Source organism: Lemur catta, chromosome 14 (genome assembly GCF_020740605.2).
Source record: "Lemur catta isolate mLemCat1 chromosome 14, mLemCat1.pri, whole genome shotgun sequence".
Taxonomy (NCBI): domain Eukaryota; kingdom Metazoa; phylum Chordata; class Mammalia; order Primates; family Lemuridae; genus Lemur; species Lemur catta.
Window position 1 is genome coordinate 48080370 of NC_059141.1, and position 27682 is coordinate 48108051.

Here is a 27682-nt window from a genome sequence, read left to right on the forward strand (position 1 = left end):
AGGAGCAGCCTGCCTCGTTTTCAGTAAGTCCACTATTCATATTCCATCTGTGCCCTGAAGGGCCCTTGAACCCACACTGAGGGTCCCACTGGGCCCCCTGACGGATCAGTCATGGTGGGGGGAGATCGTGTCATTCCTTGAAAGGAGGAGGGGTGATTTATCATGGCCTGTTTGGGATGTCAGACATCAATTCCTGCCATCCATCTTCCAAAGTAAATCCTGCTGTAGGGAACTTCCACCTGCTGGAGATGCTGCTTCCCCCCTGCCTTATTCTGAGGACGCCACCAGAGCCCTCACCTCCCTCTCTTGGGGCCTCCTACGCACACTGTGTCCCCGGGGCCAGGATGCTGGGACTCACCCCGCCGCATGGGCTCTGAGTCCCTCCCTCCATAGGAATTTAGCGTTCTGAGAGCTGGTGACCGAGCCCCTGTCCACAGCCGGAGTGGGTCCTGCCACTCCTGGGGTCTGTGGGGAAGGAGCACGTGGGAGGGGGGACATGAGTCTCTGCTGTCTCTGCCTGCAGAGTGAGGGGGGCCAGGTAGCTCTCCCCGCATTCTGAGCCCAGCTCAGGAGGGGAGCCCTGACTCTTCGCCCAGTGCTGGCTGAAACCCCAAGGCAGGAGGAGGAGGAAACGGGCAGCTGGCCAGGGTGGGAATCACCTCCTCAGCCCTGTTCTATCTGCTTTCTGCGGAAGAAGAAAGGCGGGGACCAGAGGTGAGGGCTAGGGAGGGGCCTGTCTGCTGCCCTCTGGGTGTATCCCAGGGGCTGGCTCTGTCCTCCAGCCGGGACACCCAGGTTCCTGTGGGCACAGGCCAGCCAGTGCCTTAGAGAGCACAAGCACGGAGCATGGATTGAAGCTGCAGCAGGAACCATTTAAGTGGAAGCACATCTGTGGCCACCACTGCTCCACCCCTCATGCCCACGGCAGACATTGCTAATCAATTAGGAGGCTTTTTAACACAATCTGTCAGCTGCTCCCAATCCACAGGAGTCCCTGCTCAAACTGACATCCATTGGCCATCCCTGGGCTAGATTTAAGGGAGAATTTCTTAATATAGAAACTGTGAGACTGAAACAGATGACCAAGAGAGGCAGGGATATCTCTTCACTGAGGGAATACGATCCTTGCTGAAATACTAGCTAATACTGTGTGTTATACTTTTATAGAGGCAATGTAATATCGCGATTATGAGCACAGGCTCTGGAACCGGACCACCTGCGTTCAAATCCTGGCACTGTCACTTCTAGCTGTGTGACCTTAACAAGTTACTTAACCTCTCTGTGCCTCAGTTTCCTCATCTGTAAAATGGGAATAGTAACAGTATCTGCCTCATCTGAGTGTTATGAGGAATATATATGTATGTATGTATGTATGTATGTTGTGTATATATATTTTCCACTTAAAATATATTAACTCCTTTAATCCTAGCAACAGAGGGCTTCCCTAGATGATACCCAAAGGTTCTTGTAAACCTTAGTTTTAAGGAAGAAATTATTTTGTGAATTTCTATTAATAAATGTATTATTTCATTTATTTCTACCCCACCTCATTCCAAGAAACCTTTTGGGGGGATTTACAAACTACGTAAGGAAACAGAAGGTGAGGGGTGGAGAACAGAGGTAGGAAGACAAGGGGAATCCAGAGCTGGTGACACCACAACCTCCTGTGCAGTTGAGCCATAGACTTGGCTTTGAGCTCCCGGTGGTCAGAGAAAAAAGGAAAGCAGAGTTTTCTCAGCCATCCTTTATACTATTAATAGATCCATCTGGAAGTTGGGTTCCAGTGTCAAAAACACATAACTTTCTTGAGATTTGCCTGGTTCCTAAGCTGCCTCCTATGCATATTGCTATGACGATGATTATTAGAATTAATAGTATTAATATATTTCGTTGACTATTTTCCTCTTTTCAATGGAATTTCAGATCCATCATATGGAATCTTGAGTGTACGCTCAGAATTGTGCTAGGCAGGAGTACTAGGGTTAGGAATAGAGGGTTTGAGAAACGCATAGCTGTGATTGGTGAAAGCAGGTTCCTTGAGCCACAGAAGAACTCTACATATGATGGGATCCAGCCTCCTGCCTCACGCCCAGCACTGGAGAGGGTGGTCTCATGCTGGCAGAGACGTCAAAGGAAGTCCCATTGGCTCCCTCCCTCATGATCCCAACAGAGAGGGAAATGTCCCCCGGGATGCCCCACGCCCTGCTCCATGGTCATGCACCATTGGCTCAGATGTGACAGATGTAGCGGAATGTCCCAGCAGGTGATGGGCTCTGCCCTGCATCTGGCTTCTCCTGTGTGGGGAGACAGGGAAGGCCAGGCCCTGACCCCTTCCAGCCCTTTTCTCGGCCAGGGCCAGCACGCACAAGTAGGGGACAGAACATTGCACCGAGTGAGGCAGAAAGGCTCAGAGAGAGGGACTTGCTGGGGAGACCCACAGCCCTGTGATCCTTCAGTCATAAGAGGGGACATTCTGTTCCCTGTACCTGCACCGGTGCCTGGCATGGAGGACCCCCTGCCCTTGCTAACTGGTTTAATGAATGAGTGCATGAATGAATGAATGCTAGAACCGAAGCATAGTGACCAAGTCTCTTCCTTCATTTTGTTCATAAAACAACAGGCTCCTGAGCACGCACGAGTGGCTTACCCAAGTTCACACGGCTGGTGGGGGCAGTGTTGAACTGTTGGGGATTACAGTACCCTGACCTACGTAAACTTCACTCTCTCACCCCTTTATTTCAGGGTCCCACTGGAAGACCCGGACTCCCAGTAAGTGATTTTCATTTCTTCTTTCCTTTGTATCACTTCCATGTGTCCTTTCGCAGTCTGAGGACTGGCTAGGTTGGGTGGGTGGTTTTCCTTTAGGTATATCAGGGTGAGAGGCCCCTCTCCAGAGTCTCTGATCTCTGGCTTAGGGTGAAGCCCACCCTTTGCCCCTCCTCCTTTGAGACCTGGAGAGGGCCCTGCTGGGGCATCTTGAGCTGCAGCTGCAGCTCTTGGTTTCCCTCCTGGGGCCCCCAGCAGCTGGGTCACAGCATGCAGCCCCTTCCAGTGCTGGGACTGACTTCCAGCCTGAGGGCCCTATGACGGGGACCGGCAGGGCTGGCAGCCCACTGGCACGGTGAACATCGTGCATCCCAGCTAACCTTCAAACCACCGTCCCCACTTTCTCCTGTCCCCTCTGGTAAAGGAATGGACTCAAAAACTTTGTTTTCCCCCCGGCTACCATTTCTGATTTCTAGAAAGTCTGTGCCAAGGAACCATGGGGGCTTTAGGACAAAAGTAGAAATAATTCTAATAGCCATCTCTTATTGAACCTGCATAGGTGCCAGGCACTGTGTTAATCACCCTTCATATATTTGATTTGTTTAGCAACTCCATGAAATGGGTATTAAACATGTTTTATAGATGAGGAAACTGAGACTTAGAGAAGTAAAATACCTTGTCCAACTGTCCAAGCTACAGTTGTAGGCCTGTTGGAGGCCCATGCCATCACATACATTCCACATCGCTGTTTCTTGAGGTCTGTGCCCAACATTCGAGAACCATCCTTAAAGTCTTCATAGACGTTGCTCCGTGGAGTCTGGCCTGGGGCGTGGATGAGCTGAGTACTGGATATGGGCACCGCAGGCCCTTGGAAGTGGGGTGACCCAGGTGCTGCGTCAGCCAGTCAGAGGGCCAAGGTGGGGCACAGAGTGTGACCTGGGGCTGGCAGCAGCTGCCCTGTCTCCCTGCACCAAAGGCCACATCCTGGGTTTCCACACCCTCCTGTGCATCTCTGGTACCTAGTTACTCCCCTTTTACACATGGATTATACTGTAACCTTTTGACTAGTCCAACAGCTTCTAAAATCCATGCCCAGCAGTGACTTTCTTAATGAAATGCATGTGGGAGAACGTTCAGCCTTGAAAACAGAAACTCTCCCAGTACATGAGAGCCCGGCGCAAAGGAGGACGGTGACTCCGTCCCGTGAAATCCAAGGAGGGGAAGAATCAGATGACAGAGGGGAACGTGGGCAGACTTTGTTTTTTCTTACGCCGTCCACCTTTAAAAAGCATTTAGGGGGCAATTCACAGAGCAGGGGCTGCTGCACATACTTTCCAGTCTCTGGCCATTCCACGCCCAACCCTAACCCAAGCATTTTATGGCCAGGACTGCAAAGAACATTAGTTTTAAAAAAGAAATGAAAAAGAAACCAAAACACACATCCTGAAATACCATTCAAAAGTCCAAGAGGGAGCGGACCGTGAGGATGTCACAGCCAATGATCGGTACCAGCCCGGGGCTCTTCGCAGGCAGAGAAGATCTGGGACCTGCGGGTCGTGGTCCTGTTGATGCTTCTGTGCAAAGGGACCTGGGAGTGACACACACAAGGATTTGCGGGTGCTGGCCCCTCGCTGTGCAATGCAGAACGTGTGGACTACAGACACGCTTGTTGAATTCACTTGCCTGTGGCTGTGCTGGGCTTAACACAATGGATGCCATTGACTCAACACTTACAAAGTGCCAGGCACTGGACACAAGCTTTTCAGAGATGGCATCTCATGGGATCCTCCCAGAAGCCCCCTGAGACAGGAGCTCTCATTACCCCCAGTCAACAGAAGCCAATGCTCAGAGAGATTAAGGAAACAGGGTTGGCACTTACAATCAATGCTGCTACCCTACCATTCTTTAGAAAAGGCAGAACGTTTTACTCCTGACCATGTGTGTGTAACAAGAGCCTAATTTCAGAGGTGAATGAATGCTATTCTTGGGTGCATCCCACATGTTAATACATCTTGGGATGCTAATGGTCCCTCGAGGCACTTTGCCTCAGTGGAGTCGGCACATGTTGAGTCACCCAGACATGTCTCCTGCCCAGCAGGCCGGACAAGCACCATCTTATTTCCCCCACTCCATTGCTTTCCATCCTTCCAGGCTCCTAGCAAACCCCAGCCCCACCCCAGACTTTATGATGTCTGCATGCGTAGGATTGCAAAAAAATATTTCTTCCAAAAGGGGGAGGAACAACACTTAATAAGCGGATTTCCAGAGTGAGAAGATGTAACCGCTGGCTACGAAACAAAGCAGTTCCCTCTGAGCATCTGAAACTCGTGATTCGGATGAGTCCACAAGGTTCACGGTCCTTCCCGTCAGTGCTGGAGGTGGCCGTGAGAGGGAAGAGCGGAGAAAGACTCCGTCTGCAGCCTTCTCGAACATGGGGCCAGGGGAGGAGCATTGCCCTCCAGCTCTGGCAGAGACAGACCTAGGGGAGTGATCCGCCCATCTGTCACGTGGGAGCTGCCAGTGACCTTGCTCTGTGTCTTGCCGTGGATCGTGATGAAGATGAGGCACATCCTGGCCACCAAGGGAATGGACTGCAACAGCAGAAGTCTAAGGGAACAAGGGCTGTGGAATCACATAGGGAAACTGAGGCCTAGGCTGGGGCCCAGACTCCTACTTCAGTGCTCTTTCCACAACACCATGCCTGAGTGCAAGTGCAGATAGACGTAGGGGTGGCCACTTGCTGAACAGTCCTTGGGGGCAGCCTAGGGTGTCCATCCACACGATGCTTGGGCCTCACGCGGGATGTCGTCCCAGCTGCCCCTGCAAACGGCCTACCAGTGCCCCGAGTCAGGCGCACAGCTAGCCCTTGGGATCCTTCATGTTCTGGCCTGGTTCCCGCTACATCTGATTGTTTCTGCCTCCTTCACCATCAGGGGGAAAAAGGTGCCATTGGGATGCCTGGACGTGTGGTGAGTTGGCCCATTTATACCCGCTTGGTGGCCACTGCCTGGCTACTGCTTGCTCTCCTTGCTGGCCTGTCCTCTAAACCACGGCCGGGTGCTTCTGCCCCAGCTCCAAGGAGGGGGCCGACACTCTCCTTCCCTGGGGCCCCAGTCTGCTTTAGGTAGGGGCAGAGAAGGAGAAGAGAAGTTTTAGTCCAGTTTTTCAGACCTCACAACATGGCTTTACTCTCCCGAGCGCTGCCACAGCCAAGGAAAAATCCAAGACAGTTGGAAAAACAAAGCTCTTTGCCGATCACCTTCTGGGTGACAGGCTGAGGCCTGACCCTTGACACTGGGAGGACACCCACTCCACCCCCCAGCCTGGCAGCTCGCCCTCGGATTTGCGGCTGCTCCCGCAACCACCCCTCAGTGGAGCCAGCGCTTCCGGAGGTGTCCTCTGGAGACAGAGATGCGATGAAAGACAGGGACACAGGGCTGGGTGCCAGCTGCTGCCTCCAAGTCCTCATGAGGAGGCTGAGAGTGAAAACACTGAATGTTTCCAGCTGAAACATAAAGGTGGAGGAAGGGAGAGGAGCGTGTTTGATAGGGACAGGGTTTCCCAGCAGTGCGAATGCGGGCACCAGGCCCTGAGGGCCCAGCTTGGGGATCATGGTCTCCAAAGGGCTAGAAAGGCGGTGGCCTAAGGCAGTGACAGCCATGACAGCCACGCACTGGCCTAATCACCACTCAGCGTGGTCTAGGACACGGCCAGGGCTGCTCTCCCTCTCTGATGCCTAACTTCTCCCCAGCCTTCAGCCTCTGCTCCCAGGCCCTCGTGTCATTCTGGCTTCCAGCATCCCACCCCCTGGGCGGGGAGTGGCCTTGGGCATGGGTGTGGCATCCTTGTGTGAATGCCTGGTGTGAGCACGTGATGCGCAGATTGAGAAACAGCACCCGGATGGAAGCTAACCCTTGTGAGCACTAACTGCATGCTGGGCCCTATGCTGAGAGCCTCACACACATCAGCTCTAAGAGCTGCACGAGGTAGGCACGATTTCCACCCCATTTTTCAGATGAGAAAACTGAGGATCGGAAGTTAAATGTCTTTTCTGAGACCACACAGGCAGCATGTGGCTGAGCAGGGACTTTAACCCAGACAGCCAGACTCCAAACCTGTGTTCTCGACCCTGGCAGTGTCATTCCCAACCCACCCCCACCCCCACTGGCAGCTCCAAGGATGGTCTGATCCTTAGGATGAAGCCCCAGAGGCCTGCGACATTTCAGAGTTCAGGACAAGTGTTCCACTTACAGAGCTTGGAGCTCCCCAGGGCCCACCCAAGGCCTGTCTCCAGGGCATGGAGGCTGGGAGCCCGGGGCAGCCCACCTGAAGCTCCCCTGCCGCTTCCCAGACTAGAGCACCGTGGCATTTCTGCCTGGCCCTGTCGCTTTGCTTCAGTTCTCTAACTCAGACCCTGAGTCCACCAGGCAGTCACAGGGTGCTGTGTAGAGCCGGGAAACATCACGCAGCCACGCTTTCACAGGGGCTTCTGGTACGTGTGCCTGAGCTGGGCGCACCCTCCACCCAGCCCTCCGAAACCCTGTTTTGTGGCTGGGGACACTGACACTCAATGTACCCAAGCCAACTGTGGGACCCCAAAGTCCTTGCTCCCGATAGGTAAGCTTCAGGAACTTCTGGGAGGACTGCAAAATGCCAAGTGTCCCCTCTCAGCCTCCCCCTCCTGCCCTCCTTGGGCCTGTGGACCTCACAGCAGTGGAGGAAGAGGGAGTGGAGCCACAGGGGGTCTCCCCACTTCCTTCCAGGCAAGCCTATCTTCAAGCCACTTTGGGGCATACATGCCACTGGTGCTATTTTAAATGTGACAATGGGCCCATTTGGCTGCCCAGTAGGGGTGCTGGCATAGCCACCTGACAAGGACTGGGGTGGCCAATGAGTGTGAAATGCCTGGGTCAGTCCTGTGCTTCCCCACAGGTGGCGCCACTGGCCTGTTGGGAGCTGGGTGGGTTGGGGCTGTGCACCCACTGGTCACTGTGGTTACAAGGGACCCTTGGCCGATACAGCTGTGCATGTCCCACCTCTGTCCTCAGTGTTTCTCCATGCCACCTCCCTCTGCCCTGCCTGGCCAGCCCTAGCGACTTGGGGCCGTCCGGATTGCAGAGCTCTGTACTTGATGCTCACCTGGACCTTCAGACCTCCCAGATGCCACCGTCACAGCACAGTCCCTGGGAAATTCTCCCCATCCCTGCCCCCACCTTGGATTGCCCTGGTCAGCTGGGGCCGTGGCTTCTGGGGCAGATTTCCTGACCCAGGTGGGGTCCCATTCTGTCTGTCTCCCCACCCCCCAACACACACAGAGGCACACCTCCGAGAGAGCCCCCTGCGGCCCCCGCCACTGTTTCCCTCTGTTATCTGGCACAGCTGGCTGGGGCCCCCGCACGGGCTGAGGCAATCGCCTTCCGCATGCTGTGCTTCTTGGACGTGGGACTGTCATGTGTCAGCATCTGTGTTTTGTTTTGTTTCTTATTTCACAGTGATTTGTTTGGTCATTGTGCCATGAACATGGATTCCCGTGTGGCTGCCTCTCACTCATTCTCTTTGTTTGTTCTCTCCCTCCCTCTCTCCCCTGCACCCCGTGTGGCTGCCCCAGGGAGTGAAGGGCCAACCAGGCGAGAAGGTGAGTCTGCACTTCCCCTTCTGCCCTTCACCCGGGCTCCTCTCAGGCGTCTTCTGACACAAAGGCCGTGGCAGAGGGTGCCGGCCAGGCCTGCTCTGCCCCCACAGCCTCTCGAGGCCTGGTCTCCTAACAGCTTCTACACCATCGGGCAGGAGTCTGGGATTCCTGGGCTGTGGTCCCAGCCTTCCTGGCTGAGTGGGTGTCCCCTGACTGCATGTGGCCTCACCGCTCTGATCCCCAGCCTTAGGCAGTCACCCTTTCCGAAGGCAAGGAGAGCAGAGCTGGAAATGCCTAGGGGGACCCCCAGGGTTATGGATTTGAGGCTCCCTGGGAAACCAGAAGCCCAGGAAGCTATCCTGGAACCTCAAGGGGTTCCTAAGAGAGTCCAGAGCCCAGCATATCCAACCAGCTCATTTTGCAGCTGAGGAAACTCATGTGAGGCCCAGAGAAGGGCTTGGGGCTGCCCAGGGCCCCACACAACAGCAATGAGCTGGAGCTAGAAGCCAGACCTCCTGGTGCCCAGCGCAGGGCTTCCTCGCCTGTGCCTGCAGTGTCTCTGCAGTAGCGCCTCCCATCTCCAAAATAATGATCGTAACGACAATAATAGCAGCCACCATGTATTAATCACAAACTGTATCAGGAACAGTTTTAAGTATTTTGCCTCTGTTTTCCCAGTTAACACTGACACACCCTTTCCAGGGGAACTTTAATATTCCCATTTCCAAGAGACACGGAGAGACAAAGTCATATGCCCAAGGTCACACAGATAGACAGAGGCAGAGCTAGACAGGAGCCCCATTGTGGTTGACTCCAAGGCCAGGGCCCTAACCAACATGCTACGCTGTCCTCCAAATGGAACAAGACTGTCAGCCCCACCTGGTAGGAGGCTAGATCGCCCAGGAGAAAAGGCACAACCTCATCGAAGGATCAGGCACTGTTCTAAGCACTTTACATTATCTCATGAAATGTTCACATCCACCCTATGAGATGGGGGCCTGGATTATCCCTGATACAGATAAGGAAACAGGCACAGGGAAGTTAAGTAGCTTGCCCGAGGTCACACAACTGTAGGGAGCAGAGCTGGGCTTCAGTTCCTCTTAACCACTACACTACCTGGCCTGGCATAAAAATTAATCGTATCGCTGCAATGGTATAAACAGTTACTAATACGAAATCACCCTTCACCTGCATGTGAGGTATGACATTTTACAAAATGCATTTCCCATAAGGGCAGCAGAGCAGCTCTGAGCACCCCTGTTCACAGAGGAGGTACGTGGCTCGGAGCAGTTCCGGGACTTGCCTGGCTGAGCAAGACCTTAACTCGGGTCCTGGGCTCTTGCCCTGCCTGCCTGGCTCTGCTGGGAGGGGTGCCCTGCTGGTGGGACGGGCGTCCTGCAAGGCAGTCCCAGCCCTTCACCTCCACCCCGGTTCCATGCACACATCGTCCTCCCGCTGTCTGCCCGGACACACACACACACACACACACACACACACACACACACACACACACACACACACACACACACACACGGTACTTATCTAGCGAGTTCAGCCACCCTTGACAGCACTTTGCACTCCCAGCCCAGCAGCATCCCTGCCGTCCTCTCAGGGCTGAAAGTCCTGCACGGCCTTAACTCCTGTCATTCTCAGCCGAGCACTAGGAAATTCCAGGCAGCTCAAGCCTTCAGGCCCAGGGCTGCTGGGTCCACAGAGCACATATGAGTCTCATGTCCCCACTTTCATTTCCACAACCCCGTGCTCAGGGCAGGTCGCTGCTCCACAATTGCAGGGTGTGTGGGCAGAGGGGTATTTGGGGATGGGGGTGGGGAGGTAGAGGGAGGTGGGGCAGGGGCCTGAGGGAGGTGGGAAAGTGTCCTGAGCAGGGCGTGGGGGGAGCCCTCAGGCAGCCATTGCTAAGTCTCCGCTCCCTCCCTGTCTCCCTCTTACCCACTGTGCCGATGAATGCTGTTCTGGCTGCTGCCGCCTGCCTGGCTTGGGGACCCACCGCCCTCCTTCCCCTGGACCCCATACCCTGTGCCCTCACTCACCCCTCTTATCCCCTCCTCCCTGCTGTTCCCCTGCCCTTCCCAACCCTTCTGGATTCTCCCTCCGCACCCATCTGTGTGTCCTCTGCCCTGAGTCCCTCTGCCCTCCCTCCTGTCCTCCTGTCTGGTGAGGCTGGTGTCCCCTCCTGCCACCCCCAGCCCCTGCCAGCTCCTTCCCTTTTGCTCCTCTGTCCCTCCTATTCTTCTCTGCCCCCTACCCCAGTCTCCCTCTCCCCCTCTCTCCACACAGGGGGCTCCCGGAGACGCTGGGCTGTCCATCATCGGTCCCCGAGGCCCCCCTGTAAGTTGTTTTTGCTCTTCTCCAGAGTGCGGTGGGGGATGGGTGAGTTGATGAAAAGGGCTTTGGGGAAGAACGAGGGGAGAGCAAGTCTGGCTGTGCCTCTGGGTGTGGCAGCCACTGCGTGTGATGTGGTCAGCCCGACCAGGCCTCGGTGCCCATGTGGATGTTAAAGCAAGTGGCCTGACTAAATATACCTAAATTACAGCCTCTTGAGCGGGTTCCGAGGGAACTACCCTCTAGCCACGCAGCTACAGCGGCTGGGAGGCGGCCTTGTTGTCCACAGGCGGAGGGAGCAAGTGGCCACTCCTCTTTCATGGGCGCTCCAGCCTTCCCAGGAGCAAGCCTTTGTTTCTAGAAGCCCACAGAGCAAATACCAAAGCCAGGTTTGCTGGCCCAGGCACCTACTGGGCCCAGCCACCCCCACCCTCAAAGGCTCCCACATGCAGTGCTGGGTCCTGCGCATTAATCAGCACCTTCCACTTAGCACCTTCCACCCAGCACCCTCCACTCAGCACCCTCCACCCAGCACCCTCCACCTAGTGACGGGCAGCTTGGGGAGATCAGGGAGGCCTCCCTCAGGAGCACTGCCTTCGGGACTGAAAGGGGGTGTGGGCTATGAATGGCAAGAGGCCGGGGCTGAGGGAGGAGGACTGGCGGTTTTTCCCAGAGTGTTCAAATCACAGGGCTTCAACCAAATCACCAAACATCAGGGTGGAAAGGACCCCCGTGATGGTTAACACAGCCCTCTCAGAAGGGGAAACTGAGGCCCAGAGAGGGGTAGGGGCTTGGCCAGGGTCTGCCGTGTAGAGGCTGGGGCAGGATTAGAACCCAGGAGCCCTGGCACCCAGCTTCCACCACAGCAGAAGGCCGCGGGCTCCGCACTCTGCTGGGCACTATTCCTGACCAGCCACGCGTGGTGGGGGCAGGGAGCAGAGGGCCAGCCTCTGGGAGACTGAGAGTTTCCTAACTCACCTGTGGTCGCCCAGCTGGTAAGTGCTGGAGCCTGGGTTTGGCCAGGTCGGCCTCATCACGAAGCCTGAATTCTTGCTCCGACACCCCTTCCATGCTTGAAGCTGTACTGTTTAAAGAGGATATTTACTTCAAGAGAAAAAATTTTCCCCGTGGGTGCTGCCTATGTTGACACTTGGAAAGGTTTTATGGCACCAAGAGTCTTGACTGAGCCCAGCGTCCTATGACTTTGTCCCCATCACCCCGGTAGCTCAGGCCTCCCCTGCTGAGTCCCCACTAGACAGCAGGGGAGACCCTCTCAGCTCCTCCTGGTAAGCCACCCTGAGCTCATGGGAGCAGGGGACAAGGGTGAGGAGACAAAGCGTCCGTTTGTCCTTAAAGAGTAGAGGTCAAGCGAGTGCCCTTGGCACCTGGGGCTGGTGGGGAACATGTGGTTTTCCACTCAGCAAGGAAGGGCCCAGACTAAATGCAGCTGATAGGAACCAGCCTTGCGGCTCTCAGGGGCCACCTGCCTCCCCTCCTGGAGCCTGACAAATGGTCTAAGCAAGGGGAGTAGGGGGGGCAGCCAAGCCCTTTGGAGAAGGAGAGTCGCAGTCCAGGGAAGAGGGAGCAGGATGGAGCAGAGTGTCCCGCCATGTTGACTTTTGAGGGAGCCCCATTAAGCCAAGGGGAAGGCTGGCCCCAGAGAGGCTGGCCAGCCCAGCAGGCACTGGACAGGTGATCTGCCAGTGCCCAGGAAATGCCCCGTCTCCAAGGCAGCTCACTCCCTCCCTGAGCTGGATCTCCAGCCCAGGCAGACACACCTATCCAGCGGTTCTCAGTTCACTCCATTCATAGTTGTCAGGAACCCAGTGCAGGCTAGATGCGCCCGCAGCCTGCTTGCCCCTCCAGGCACACGCTCTAGTGGGAGAGACCAGCAATCACATGCTCTATCACAGTACAGACAGTAAGTGCTAAGGCAGGGGACAGGCAGGGAGCCATGGGACACGGAGGAGGCACTGGACTTGGGCTGGGGGGAGGCAGGCAGGGAAGGCTTCAGGAAGGAAGGGATAACTAAACCGCAATCCAGGACCTGTGAGGAGCCCAAACACTGTGCTGGGGGGTGGGGCATTGTCCCGAGGGCTGGAAGAGCCTTAGGTTGTGTGAGGCTGATGAGGGACATGATCACATCTGCAGTTTAAGAAGGTCATCTGAGGCTGGAGGTGGGGATCTGGTTGGAAGGTGCTCGCAGTAACCAGAGCCTGGACTGCAGCCAAGTCCTGGGCTGGGCAGGAGGGGTGGACCATGAGATATTTCAGAGGTGGAAATGATGGGATTTTGTGATGATAGAAAGGGGTGTTGAGGGAGAAGCAGGAGCTCAAGACGACACCACATTTCTGACTTGAGTACAGAATGCCCTTCCCCAGAAGGGAGAGCAGACCTTGCCAGGGGAGATGAGTTTGATTTGCGCATAATGAATTTGAGATGTCTTTGTAATGCCCAAGGGGAGCTGTCTGTGCGCTGGAGGGTCAGAGTGCGAGTGTGCTAGCGCTAGCTCAGATGGCTCACAAGAGTGCACTGTGCATTCCTCCTCCCAGCTGTGTTCAGTGACCTCACACTGGTAGCCTGAAATCAGCTATGGGGAGAGTGTTTACACCACAGACATTGGCAAGTGCTGTGCAAAGCAGTAGTCTCCCCCCACCAACCCAGCCAGTGATTACACGTTTACCAGCACGGAGTCCTATGGGGCAGTATTGACTTGGAGTGAAGAAGGCAAATGAGACAGGCTCTGGGAAGCTGCACAACTGACCCTCTTCCAGGCATCAAATATTAGGGAAGGGAGACACCCCAATGGGCTCTTTCCAATCAGAACCTTCTGTCTGTGCTGTCTTACCCTGAGTACTTGCAGGTAGAAGAAGATGGGGAAGAGGTCAATATATAGCTTATTTCCCTTGTTCTTGTATAGAAGGGTGTAGTGTTACTCTGTAAGTTAATCTACAAATAAATCTGCTAGCTATAAATTTAATGTGATTCTAATCCTAGTGCATTTTTGATGGGGTTGGGAGTCCAACAAAATAATATTCAGTTTCATTTGAAAGCAATAAGCTTGTAAGAATGTCAGGAAAATTCTGAAAAACAGAGTAAGGAGGACAGGAGATGGGGGGACTAGCTGTTCTATTAGATAGCAAAATGTATTGTAAAAACAGAAAATCAAAACAAACTAATGAACAGAACATAATGGTGAGGCCAGAAATAAAGCCAAATGCAGATGGGAATTTGGTACTTTTTACAGGCTACATTACAATAGGAAGAGAAAGGTAGATTGTTTAGGAAATGATGCTGGGGCAACTGACAAGCCATTTAGAAAAAAGTAAAATGAAAAGAGTTGTGGTTTTTTTTAAGCTAAATTTCCACCCTGCTCCATATATCAGAATAAATCCCAAATGAATAAAATACTTAGATGTAAAACATGAAACCATAAAATACAAGGGCAAAGCATGAATGAATGTTTTGTAATTCTCAACTATAAAAGTTCAGAAGGACTTTTCGAAACATAACACAAAACCCAAAAGCCATAGGAAAAGATGAAGTTTATCTACCTAAATGTAAAACTTCTATATTACAGAAAATATGCCATCAGCAAAATCAGAGACAAATGCCAAGTTGGAAAGAATATTCACTACATATATGACTATCAAAGAGTTACTGTTCTTGACAAAGAGCTTTACTCAAATCAGTAGGGAAAAAAAATAACCTAGTAGAAAATATTGGTAAAGAGTGCAAACAGGCAGTTTACCAATAAGACCAGCCAATAAACATTGGAAACGATGCTTAACCTCAGGACATAATTGAAGAGAGATAAATTAATATCCAGTTCTAAGTCTCCCCAAGTGCCTTCCCCAGGCCCAGCCTCTCTGGGAAGTAGAGTCCTACTTTCCATTTGGTCAATGACAAGGTTCTTCCCAAGATCCCTGAAAAAGCCTTGGTTAGCCCTGGACTTGGCCCTGGTTGGAGAGATGCATCCTGTGACCAGGGCAGGCTCTGTAATTAGCAAACCGTGTGATTATCCCTACCGCGTAAATATTGTCCCTAGTGGGACTTGAAGATGTTTCTTGGAATCCTCTCGTCCTGACCTTTTCTTCGGGCCTCTAAGCGTCCACAGTAGTTTACAGAGAGTTTACACTGGGAGGTTTCAGAGATTACATTGCAGAGTTTCCGGGTTTTCTCCTTAGCGCTATTCTTAGCTTCACTTATCCTTGGGAGGAGAAAAGCCAGGGGCCCTGCCAACATTTGAGTGGCATCTCCTCCTCTTGCCCTTTTGGATGACTGACACTAGCCCATCCTGAGCCTGCAGCAGACTTCAGCTAGTGCCCTGCCAAACCAGCCCACCCCCCACCCCAACAGCAGGGCCCCCATCCCACCCAGCCAGAGGGGCTGATGTGTCCCCTGGGCACAGACCGCTGGGCAGGCATGTCCATGGTTTCAAGGAGGACCCAAGCAGCCTGGAGATGTTTCAGGGTCACAACAGACGGATCTAGAGAAATCTTCCTCCATATAGGATCAGATTCTGGAACTACTGCCTGGCAAGGACAAACCTTCATTGACCCCAAGATATATTGAGCTCAGAAGAAAACTTGCTTCATTCTGGATCTTCTCTGTTAAGTTCAATTCAACAGACATCCAGTGATGGCAGCTACCGTTTGAATAGGCTTTACAAACATAATTGGAGGTCATTTGGTGACTCTATGAGGTTATATGAGGCCATCCTCATTCTATAGATGAGGAAATTGAGGCTCAGGGAGGTTAGGCAACTTGCTCAGAGTCACATAGCCACTTCTGGTGGAGGCAGAATTAGAACTCAGTCTGCCAGACTCAAAAGCCCATGCTTAGGAAGAGACTGTGGCCATCTTGGCCAAGGGAGAGCCCATGCTGAGAGCCGGACCGGTGTGTCCAGGGAAAGGCAGGCGAGCCAGTGTGCCTGGGCAGAGTAGGGGAAAGATGAGGCAGGAAAGGAGCTAACATCCTGGAAAGGCTGATGGGGACAAGATTGGGGATGGGCTTGAATGATAGGTGAGTAGAAAGGAGCCACTGCTGGTTCTTGAGCAGGGGAGTGACAAGACTCCAGTGTCCTAGCTTTCCATTACCCTTGACCTCCGGCTCATCCCTCCCCAGCCCTGGATCTTCACAGCTTCATGCTTCTTCTAGAGATGTCTTTTGTCCTGAATCTTGATCATAAACCACTGGGCTAAAAACAGTGAACCTGCTTCTCCTCTCCAGCCTGAATATCTATGTGCATTGCACTCTGCACCTCCAGAAAAATGGGCGTGGATTGCTCTGCACCCCGTGAAGACTGGGGGATGCAGAGATCGCCCAACTGCTGGGAGGAGCCTGCTGGCCAGGGGAGAGAAACACGAGCAATCTGACCTGTTCTAGCCTGAAAACACATTTTGAAGGCCAAGTTCTGGTATCTGCCAATATCTAAAACATCCTTGGATAAGTGGCCATGAGCAATGACTATGTAAATAAAAACAGACTTGGAGGAGAGGACCGCAGCCCAGGAGTTCAGTGTGCAGCGAGCTGAGACCCGCTGTCCTCGCCTCCCTGCCTGCGTGTTTATGAGTAGAGCCCCCACAGTAGTGAGCTCTCCAGGGCCTGCTTCCTAGACGTCGACCCAAAGGATGCTGCCCCCACTTTTTTCTTTCCCCACCCCCAGTCCCTGCAGGAGATCGCTGATGATGTTCCACTTCCATCTTTCTCCATCCTCCCTCCCAGCCCGCTCACTGTGAGAGTGTCCCCCACGCGGACGGTCACACAGGAGTGGGAGGGATGGGAGCTAAGATGAGCCAGGGGACTAGGGATTAGCTTCCTCTCCTCCTCATCCTCACTGCCTTCCTGTTCTTTTCAGGGTCAACCAGGCACTCGAGGTTTTCCTGGATTTCCGGTAAGTGGGGTAGGCCAAGGTTAGCTGTGTCCCAGGTGGTCTCTGTGGCTGGTTGGGTTAAACTTCATCTGAGGCCAACCCTCACGCCACTTCTTCCAAATGCTGGTCATTAAGGACCTGCTTCCATAGCCATTCACGGACGCCAACCCAGGCGAGTAGCTCAGCACTGAGCTCAGGGTGCAAGAAATATATACAGGAAAATAAATACACAAGTTAGGGGCAGTGGGACAGGAACCAGGCAAGTGAAGTCACAGGCTCTTAAACCCCAGCATGACACTGGAATGTGGAACAAATGAGGTGCAGCAGGGAAGCACACCGGGGTTTGAGAGGAAGTCTACCCCAGAGGGGGCGGTGGGGTGGGCTTCTGAGTGGCCTTTGACCCCTGCCTGTGGGGCCTAGGACATGTTCTAAGAGGCAGAGCAGGGGGAGTGGCTGGTCCCCTCTTCCTGCCTCACTGCTGGCCAGCCCTGGTGCGCTAGGAACATACCACCAGCTTTCTGCCTGGGGTCAGGGGGGTGTCTTTGATATCAGTGGTGACTGATATATATATAACAAGAAGTAGTCGTGCAGGGACTCGAACCCTAACTTGGTGGAATGCAGAACCTGTACTCCTGACCGCTGCCCCGGGCAGCCTCATGGGAAGGGGGCCTGTGATGCTTGGTCTTTACATCTGGTCTTTCTGGTTTCAGGGTCCCATTGGGCTAGACGGCAAACCGGTAAGTGGGCCCTCTCTCAGGCTGGGGGCTCCTCCCCCCATCTCGGTCCAGGCCAGTAACCCTGGGTCTCTTAGTCCTTCTGCAAGGCCCTGACTCCTTGAAGTTGCTTTACTTAGAAGGAAAATTCCTGAGGTGGAAGCTTGTCATCAAAGGAAAGGATAGGTGGCCATTTGAGCCCCCCCTCCGGCCCCAGTGGGCTTCCCCAACGCACAAGTCCCCAGCTGCCAAGTTGGGTTCTCGGTGTCTGGAGATGCTAGAACATGGTGACTCTGGTGAAGCCGGTGAGGAGAGGCTGGGCACCTGGGCACACACTGGCCCTGGCTCCCTAGCACCCCGTGCCCCTCCCCGGTCAGGACCCCACACATGTGCCCAAGGCCATGAGGAGGCTGCTTCTGGCCATAGCTCCTCTCTTTGCTCATTTCAGTCCTTTGGACTTGGTCCCCTGGCAAAAATGTTCCAGGGGAAAAGGAGGCACCAGCATACTCTGAGGAAGGGGTGAGCTGGAAGGGGGCTTGACCCCTCCAAAGCCCTCAGACATGCCCCCAGGTAAAGGCATTGGGTGGGTGTGATGCGGCTTCACCCATGGCTGAACCTGGCCCCACCACTCACGGCTCGCAGATGAGGGGCCCCAGTGCCCACCTGGTCACTCCCCCACTGCAGGCCAGCGAGCTGAGTGCAGCCCGGGGGTCCTGGTGATCACGTCCACTCCAGGTGTCCCCTGAAGCCGTCCTGGTCACATGGACAGGGTGAGGCCTGGGGTCCAGGGAGACCACCCCCCAACTCTCCTCGGCAGGGTAGGCAGCTGCTAGAAAGGCCCAGCAAAGGACAGTGGGCAAGTGACCTCGGCTGAGTCAGTGGGTCAGGGACTGGGTGACAAGCCAGCGACTGTGTGGAGTGACTGTGTGGAGTGACGGTGTGAGAAAGGCGGGAGGGGCAAAGGGAGAGTGGCGGGAGGACCGCGTGGGGCAGTGGGGTGGGCCTCTGGGCTGCAGACAGTGTTCCTGGCACTCACCCTCTTCTCCTTCCAGGGCCACCCCGGACCAAAGGGGGAGATGGTAAGAGCCCCGCTTTCCTGCCTTCCTGAGACGGGTGGGGGTTGGCCTGGCCTCACAGCCACGCAAAGAGGGCCTGCCCCTCAGAGGGGGCCCTGCGGGGACAGCGAGAGTGGCTTCTGTCCTGGTCACTCCCCAGCCTTGTACAAGCACACGCCCTAGGTCCTCCTATCAATGCAGGGAGGAGAGGTGGGCAGGGTGTTTCTACGTGAAGCATGAGGAAGGGAGGGCCAGAGAGAGCCCACACCTGGCGGGTAGCACATGGAGGCCAGCGGCCAGCTCAGCGCTCCCAAACTGCTCTGACATGGGCCCTCGGGGACAAGCTCACATCCTCACTCGCTGGGGACACTTCCTCCAGGAGATGCCATTTCTGTGAGCCTGATGTTCCTCGAGCCATCATGACCCTCCCCAGGGCCAGCTCTGCCCTGAGCTGCCCCGGGACTGCAGGGGCCCCTGTCCCTGCATGGTAGCAGACCTTTGCCCCACCTTCCCCCTGGCCCTTCCACCTTCTGCACAGCTTTTGCAAGGAATCTGCCCTCTCCACGGGCCACCTCCTGCAGAAGGGAATCAGGGTGCCCACCCTCCATGAGCAGTGAGTGGCCCCGTTCCCAGCAGGGACTGAAGGGCCATTAGGGACAAATGGGCTGGCCCCCCATGGGGATGCATTCCTGCCTCCCAAGTCCTGGGTCACACCCACATTGGGAGGGACCACCCCCTGCGTCATAGGGCTGGCCGGCGTGGGGCGGTGAGAGCAACACCATAGGCTGCCCTGCCCCACCCAGCCAGCGTGTGGCTCGTGCCTTGCTCCAAGAGGTAGCGTGAGACACTCTTGGCCCATGACGAGGGCACTGCCAGGGCACTGAGGGAGGCAGGTAATCTTGTGACTAGGAAGGAAGACGAGAAATGTTGACTCCAGCCCAGCCCTCCCCAACTTGCTGGGGGACCCTTAGCAACTCAGCTCCCTCCGGGCCGCAGCCTGTCCTCTTGCCCCGGCCCCAACCAACAGGTATGAGGTTTGCTGTGTGGTGGCCACTGGGCTAATGTATTATCTCATTTAATCCTCACTGTCCCTGCCGCCCTGTAGCCCACAATCCAGTGGGGAGGATGTGCTTCTAAATAATCACTCACATAATTAACAAACTGCCTTGTTATAAGTGCTATGAAAGGCGGTTCCCAGTACCCTGAGGAATCTCAGTATAATGGAAGCCTCACCCAGGCTGAGGGTCACAGACAGCTTTCCTGAGAAAGAGACTTGGATTGGAGCCTGAAGGGTGAGGATTTAACCAAGAGAAAATAGAGACGGGGGTGGGAAGGAGCATCCTGGACATGAGAGACTAGCATGTGCAAGGGCCCTGGGGTAGGAAAGTCCTTGCCACACCCACAGAACTGGAGGGAGGGCAGCAAGGTGCTGGGGGCTGTGGGTGGAAGAGTTGGCGTTGGCACCAGGTCCCCCAGCAAGCTCTCCTCTCCGTCACAGCTACCTCTGCTGCAAATGCATTTCTTCCTGCCCCTTCCCTGTTCCCAAGCATGCTGTGCACATGCGTGGAGTAACAGAGACCCCGGCAGGGGTGAACCTCTGTGCTGCCGTTGCTCTGGGGGCATCAAGCGTTAGGTGCTCATCCCTTCAGCCCTCTTGCCCACCTTCCTCCCCTCCTGGCCACCCCATGCAACCACAAGGTAGCCCATGGGTCTCACCTGGGAGGTAATAATAATGGTCACCCACTAGGCACTGTAATCCTCATAACAGCTTATTATCCCTTTACAAGAGGGGAAGTTGAGGCACAGAGTGGCTAAGTACGTTGCCTGAGGTCACACAGCTCCTCAACACTGCAGCTGAGATTCAGACCCATGCGGCAGGGTCTTACCACTTGGCCACGCTGCCTCCTGCTGCCAGCGCCTTTTGTCCTGAAGGAAAGGACCCCTTCCGCGGGCTCCCCTTGTCTCCTCACTCAGCCCATGCCAGCCCTCTGCCCCGCCCACTCGACCCGCTGTGAGCCTTCCCTGTCTGCTGGGGTCAGAGCTAAATTGGGGAAAGGGCAAGGCTGTGCCATCTCCCACGAGCCCACGTCAGTGCGACAGATCCCCTGTCTGTCTCACCATCCATCAAAACCCAACGGGCCACAGAGCCATTAGACCCCTGTTTGGCTTGGCATGGGGACAGAGCCGTTCAGCCACCACTGCTGTGGGGCGCAGTAATCTCGGCCCACTTGTCATCTGTCCGTCCCCTGCTTGCTCCCTCCCCAGGGGGCTCCCCTCTGCTGGGCACCTGACTCGAGTACCCTCCTGTGTTTGCACCCCCGTGTCCTCACCTGTCAAAGGGGGCCACTTCTGCCCCTCCCCCCTCACAGTAGCCCCAAGGACCTGAAATGAGGAGTTGAGAGGACGCAGTTGCAGGTCCCAGATTCGGGCAGCACAAGGATGCTGAATTCAAATCCCAGGCCACCACCCGCTGGGCTGTCCTAGGGGTGAGGGCGCCCCAGGAACTTAGAGCGGTGCCTGACACAGGAAGCACACAGGCCCCGTCCCCATGTTCGGTGGTGGCTAGGGGAGGGCTGGTGGCCGAGGGCTGAGCACGTTGCCCATGACTGAGACTGCCCAGCTGGAGCTGATAGGTACCATGTGTCGTCGGGCCTCCGATTAACCAAGAGAAACTTGAAGTCCAGATTTTTATTCGCACTCTCCTTGCTCTTAAGTGTTGGCAACTAATTGAAATAAAGCCATAAAGCCACGTAGGGCAAACAAAATACCACAGTTGTCCCCATGAGCCACCGTTTGGGACATCTGGGCTCAATCCCCTGAATCTCTGCAGTCGTAAACCCCTGTTAGCTTTCTCGGCCCCTCCCCCATCACACCGCGACCTGTCCCGGGAGAGGGGGATCTGGCCCCTGGTTCCCTGCCCGGGGAACCCTGTGCTGCGGGACTTAGTGTTACAAAGGCTGGCCCAGTTCGGAGAGGGTGGTGCAGTGGGAACAGCTGGACCTCCATTCCCTGAGCCGCAGGCCCTCTGGCCTGGGAGAGACCCGGCACCTTCCTCCCGGCCAGTGCACACGGAGCTGGCCTCAGAGTGGCTCCTCAGCACAGGGCTGTGACGGCCACAAGGCCCCTCAGCACCAGCCCTCATGCAGCCTCCCCAGAGACCCATGGACACTGGGCCCTCGGAGTACGAGAGTCTACCCTGACCCCGGCTCCCTTCCTAGCCTGTGAACTTGACAAGACAACCTTGGAGGAAACCCCAAGACCCCTGTGTTCCTCAGAGAAACCCAGAAAAGAGCTTAAGTTGCCAACTTCCTGCTTCCCCTCTTTTGCCTAAGGCTTCTCCAGAGCCCCCGGTGTCTGCGGCCCTGGCCTGGCCCCCCATGTCCTCGGAGGCCCTTCTGGTTCAGTGGGCATCACTGGGACCTGGGAGGTAGAAGACAGAATGTGCTAGTGTCCCCCAGAGGCTGTGTGTGTGCCAGGCAGGGTGTGTGTCACGGCAGAAACCACGTGACAGCTAGGTGCCGGCTACATTGCAGGTGCACGAGACGATAGTGGTTGAGGAATGAATGAAGGGTGGCGTCTGTTCCTTGTCACAGCCCCGCGTGGGGGTTGGGAGACGCCCAGTCATGCCCTCTGATGGGTGAAGCTGAGACTTGGCGAATGAGGCCACACAGCCTTGAATGTGTTGGGCACAGGAAGACCTGGCCATGGCTGGCCGAGCCTTCAGGGCTCCGGGACGTTCTGAAAAGCCCCTGGAAGCCCCAGTGTCTGCCCCACTGCCCCCCGCCCCCCGCATGTGTCTCTGTGTGCCCACTGACCTGTGTGTATTTCCTTCCCGCAGGGTCTGGCAGGCCCCCGAGGACAGCCGGTTGGTACCCATCTCGCTCTCCCCCCGCAGACACGCTTCCGGCCGCTGGCCCCTTAGCTTCGGTTTCTAACTCTCTCATCTCCGTCTCTTTGTAGGGACCTCAAGGACAAAAAGGAGAAAAGGTAAGCGCCACGGAATCCCCATCTCAGGAAACATTCTCCCAACCAGTAGAAAGGGGTTCAAAGTGGTTACCTTCAAATTTTAGTTTTTATCGCCAGAGCCAGGGAAGCCCCCTAAGGTGCTGTGGAACATACGAGAGACTCGGGTGAAGCTGTTCTTTTCTTGGGGTGAGCCTGGCCCTCTTCAGCCTCTTTTTTGGCCTCTCCCAGATGTCACCCCCACAGTGTTCCCTGACCCACCTCTGTAAGCCCCTGGGATTTGGGGGTGCCAATTTGTAAACCACTGGCCTGGGCCCCTTCCTGGCCTCCTGAGTTCTCTGTCTGGCAGAATTTCTGCTGGAGACTGCGGGGCTTGCCCCTGGGCGAATGGCACTGGGTCCTGGCGCTCCCGGCTCAGGGTGGGTGTCTGAGGGCCCCACTGTCCACAGCTGCTCCCACCCAGGGGTCATGTCCGGGGCTGTTGGGTGGAACTACCTGACATGGAACGTAAATCCCAACCCACTGTCATGGCACTCGGCATCTGGCAGAGTCCTGCCCTCGCCTCCCCAGGGCCACTTCCAGGCAGCCCCTGGGTGTCCCTTCCCTGCTGCCAGCCAGGGGCAAGGGAGGGAATTAGTTCTCCTGCCTCAGAGGGCTCAGGCCAAAACCAGAGCAGCAGTGCTGGTGGGTGATGAGGTACGTGCTGTGTCCGTAAGTTCTGGGGGTGCCACTGAGGGACAGGTCCCCCCAACAAGTGTCTAACACCCCCTTCCCTTCCCTCTCATTCCCAGGGGCAGTGTGGAGAGTACCCGCACCGGGTAAGTGAGCCCCTAAAACTGAGCAGGGCCCTTTGATCCATCCCTGGGGCACAGCCCCTGGCTCAGCCTCATCCCCCTGGGGTCTCCGGCACCTAACAGAGCTTGGGAACAGGAGCATACAGCCCCCTTGCACTCAGCGGCCAGAGAGATGGTGTTGGGGAACAGTATGTCTGGTTGGCACAGCTGTGTCCCCTGGGGAAGCACTTTTGCATGGAGCGTGTCTGCCCCTGCGCTGACAGGGCGAGCCCGGTGGCTCTTGAGCTGTGTGCGTCTGAGCCTGTGGCTCCCCGGCATGTCACCCTCCCTGTGGGACTTGTGAGAGTCTGTGCGTCTGACTCCCTTCCCGCCGGACGTGTGTGTGCACAACTGTGTGTGTGTGACTGGCGGCCTGCCCTGGCCAGCTAAGAGGGACTTTTGGATTAATCATTGTTTCAGATGACCCAAACCTTGATGGTGGGAGATAATCAGGGTGGCTGTAGCAATTCAAGCATAAAGTCTCTACTTTGCCTCTAAGGACAGAGGCAGCCCTACAGAAGTGGGCAGCAAGGGGGGGAGGCAGGGAGGGATTTCAGGGCTAAGATGGTTGACCCCCCCCAACCCCCAGCTGCCTCCTTCCTGTTCCTCGCTCCACCCCAGCATACAGAGCCCAGAAGACCGCAGGGCTCAGTCTCCCCTGGCTGTGTTGGGCCTTGCTGCTCTCAGGCCTGGGCCGTAGGGACAGGGAGATGGCATCTTCAGGTGTCCATCTCCTCCCACATGGGCCTCGTGGTGCCCAGCAGTGTGCTGCATGGTGTGGCCCTCCCCGGGCTGCCCGCCCCTGCCAGGCAGGTCCTGGTGGTGGGATTTAGGGAGTGGAGACAGACACAAACCGGGCTCACAGTCATCGTGACTGTAGAAGGCCATCGAGTGGGCCTTGCTAGCAGGGCCCGGCTTCTGCCCAGCCACTCAGGGGGCTGAAGACATGCCAGACTCTGACCTCTGGGTTCCTGGGCCGGGGAGAGGCCATGGTGGGCCTGGAACGTGAAAGGCTGGGATGGGTTTGAGTCCGAGGCGGGGCTGGGCCTGGGCTGGGGAACGCAGGCCGGCAGCAGCACAGACAGAGCCGGCCTGTCCACGGCATGTGCTCCAGGGACGCAGGGGCCCTGGTGTTCCGGCCGGCCTGATCCTGATACAATAATAGAAGGTCAGCTGTGTTTATTTGAAACACAGCTCACGGGATTGTTATGTTACCCGAAAGAAAGACAACGTCCCCCAGCACAAAAGACAACACAACTGCAGACGCTTTGGCAGTGTGTCATTGGGCCTCAGTGAGTGCTTGGGGCGGGGCAGCAGAGGGCTGTCTGCCCCTCAGCCCGATGCAAGAGGAGGGAAGGGCACCGTGACAGAAGGCTCCAGAAGCACCCTGCCACGGGAGCAGGGAAGCACAGCGTAATGAGCGGGCGGTCTGGAGTGCACAGCGGGCAGGGGTGAAGCTGGCGGGCAGAGCAAGGCTGTGTAGAAGGGCCAGGAAAGCAGGGGCTTCCGGTGGTCCGCTGGCTCTCAAGGGGCCCGCAGGCAGGGTGGGGTGGCAGGTCTCAAGGCCAGAGGACACCAAGAGCTCCAGGCGGTCCCTCCTGTTCCCTGTGGCTTCCCCAGGGAGGGAGGGGGAGGAGGGGAGCGGGGTGCTGGTGTCTGTGGGCTCTCCCTTCACCCTCCCTGTGCCACTCCATTCCCTCCCAAACCAGGAGTACCTAAGCAGCATGCCAGCAGCTCTGCGCTCCAGCCAGATAATTACCCTGAAGGTTCGTAGGTTCTGGAAGGTCTCTGAGCCCCTCTCTGCGGAGAGGCTTCCCGGACGCAGAGCGCACCATTGCACATCGCCAGGCCCCTGCAGCGGGAGTGGGTGGGGAGTGGGTGGGGCTCTGCAAACGGCCAAGGCCCAAGGAGCCAGCAGCGATGACCTGGAAAGGCCACAGCTGGGCTCCCAAGTCCCCAGCTGGCCACAATTCGCAGCCCAGGCAGCTCCTCGTCCCTAATGCTCATTTCAGGAGCCTCATGTGAGTTAAAGAGCTTTTGAAAACAAGCGGCTGATTACATTATATGCCATCTTTGTTTTCACGTGGGCTCTAACCTCTTCCTAAAGCCACGGGCTGCTCAGCTCCAACGGGGAGCGAGACTGGAAGCAGCAAGGATTTCCAGAAACAAAAAGTCACATTAGATAATGTGATTGCAAGTTGCCTCCCCCAAAAGAGTGGTTGAACTTTCCAGAGACATCTTTACCCAGCCTCTATTTTCCAGGCCCTGCAGCCCCAGGCTGAGCTCTCAGTAGCACTTAGCCTGTGCCCACACTGGCCGCACCCTCAGCCAGCCCAGCCCCTGGGAACGGGCTTGGCACTGGCTTCAACTGTCCTCCCAGATTCGCTGACTCCAGCCTTTCTTGTTCAACCAAAAAAAGAACCCCAGGGTCGCCACACACCAACCTGGCTTCAAGTACCAATTTAGCTGGTCCTGTGGCTCCCTAGCCAGAGCCTCTGAGTCTGCGACCCTCTGTGCACCAAGCAGGGATGGGCGGTTTGGCCGTGCAATGTTGGGCTGCGTGTCCGGCAGCCTCTGCGGCCCAGCACGGCCAGGAGGGCAGGCCCATGGAGGAGGCCCAAGCTCCCATTCCAGGGGGCTGCTGGCCAACGCCCCAAGCTCGGACCCGGAGGCCGAGGCAGGGTGCGGACAGAGGGGGCTACACCTCCTCCCAGGGGACGGCTGTGTCATCCCAGGGCAAGCTCGCACTGTGCCCACAGCCATAGGGTGCCCTGTCTACCCCTTCCCTCCTGCTCCTCGTGCTCACGCTGATCTCTCTTCTCTCTCCCTCTCCTCCCGTCCCTCTTGGCCACCTTGCCTTCCTCGTGACCTCTGACATCGTTCTGAACACCTGCGATCTTTGGCCTTTGCCCTCTGGCCTTCCAACTCATCTTTCTCCTCAGCTGCTGCCTCTCCTCAATTCAGTGCGACTGGCTCCACCCCCAGTCATAAAAAGGCGGACCTTCCAGGTAGACACCTCCCCTTTGCCCAGACCACGTGTGGCTTTCCCAAGGGGCTCAGCAAGTCTTTGGGCACCGCAGGCCGGCGGGGGCAGTAGACAGAGCCAGAACCCCGCTCGGGTTCAGTGAGATTGAATTAGACAGAAATGGACCCATGAGTCCCATAGATGTGGAAATGCACAAGACACAAGCCCCACACGATTACCACTCGTAACAGCTGTCACTGTGTGCCAGGCACCGTGCTACCTGTTTTCCAGGCCTGGTTTTATTTATGAATTAGGCAAGATCATCCTTATTTCACAGATGAGGCAATCAAGGCTCAAGAGGTTAAGTAAGTTGCCCAAAGTCACAGACAGCACACTGCAGAGCAGAGATTTGCACCAGTTTCTCTGCCTGTTACTGGCTGTGTGATTTGGGGCAAGTTACTTGACCTCTCTGTGCCCCCAGCTTTCTCATGTATGATATAAAGATAATACATGTCTACTGCATAGGGTTGTTATTGTATATGTAAAGCACTTGCAATAGTTCCTCGCACCGTTTAAGTGCTGTAATTAATGTTAGCTGTCATTATTACTATTATCCATACTTCAGAGATAAGGAAATTGAGGCTCAGAGAAGCGAACTGATTTGCCCAAGGTCACACAAACAGCGAGAGGCAGAGGTGGGACTGGCAGTCAGGGCTGCAGACCCCACAGCCAGGGCTCTCAGATGGACCCACATCGTTTATACTCAGAGATGCAGATGGCCAAGCCTCGGATCCCTTGTCACCTGAGTGTGAGGAGGGAGGGTGTTTGCAGAAGGAACGGAGTCCCCACCCCGCAGGTGTCATCGCTGTGAGCACATCACAAAGAACAGAGCAATCTTACCCTGCTCTCTGAGATCCCAGTCGGTTCCAGACCAGGTGGCCGTGCTGTCCTCACGCCCTTTGCCTTCCTCACGCTGCACAGGGCGTACCCCCAAGGCTCAGGGATGCTAGGCACGGCAGGGCCTGAGCTGCTCTCTGAATGCCTGACAGCAGGGCCTCGACCTCCCATCCTGACTCGGGAGTCAGGAGCCCAAGGGCCTGGCTGTTCAGGCACCTGATTGCAAACGATGGAAAATCCCTCCAATTAACAGCTAGAAGTACAGAGGGGCGCGTGGCTCCGGTGCTACCCGAGCCTGCAGGCTGCATATCGCATCACCAGGCCAAATCCGCGAGGGCCTCTGCGGACTCTGAGCGCTCACCCACAGCATGGCTGCCCGGGAGCTTCCTGGCAGGTCAGAGAAGCACCAGGCCCACCCCACTGTCCCCAGCCCTACCTGTGCCAGGCCCCACTCCAGGGGACCTGAGTCCATGCTCAGAGCAGCCATTCTCCTGGACCCCAACAGCTACCTCCTGGCCTTAGCTGTATTAGCTGCTCTGTGTCGAGCCCTCGCCGGGTTCCAGGCACTGCGGGGAGAATTCTACATGGATTACCTCATGCATTCCCCACAGTAGCCTCCCGGTGGTGGAGGTGCTACCCT

At 55.9% G+C, this 27682-nt stretch overlaps 1 protein-coding gene across 1 annotated transcript in view; it reads left to right on the forward strand.

Moving 5' to 3' along the window:
• The window catches only part of COL13A1 (collagen type XIII alpha 1 chain), a 146659-nt gene that overhangs the window by 63862 nt on the left and 55115 nt on the right, over positions 1–27682 (forward strand). Inside the window, exons 4-16 of the mRNA XM_045567914.1 lie at positions 2743–2769; positions 5700–5735; positions 8375–8401; positions 10697–10747; positions 16602–16637; positions 17327–17353; positions 18382–18408; positions 22223–22249; positions 22345–22371; positions 23139–23165; positions 23868–24002; positions 24061–24172; positions 24801–24946. Coding sequence (XP_045423870.1) covers positions 2743–2769; positions 5700–5735; positions 8375–8401; positions 10697–10747; positions 16602–16637; positions 17327–17353; positions 18382–18408; positions 22223–22249; positions 22345–22371; positions 23139–23165; positions 23868–24002; positions 24061–24172; positions 24801–24946 — 705 coding nt within the window. The remainder of the gene's footprint in view (positions 1–2742; positions 2770–5699; positions 5736–8374; positions 8402–10696; positions 10748–16601; positions 16638–17326; positions 17354–18381; positions 18409–22222; positions 22250–22344; positions 22372–23138; positions 23166–23867; positions 24003–24060; positions 24173–24800; positions 24947–27682) is intronic.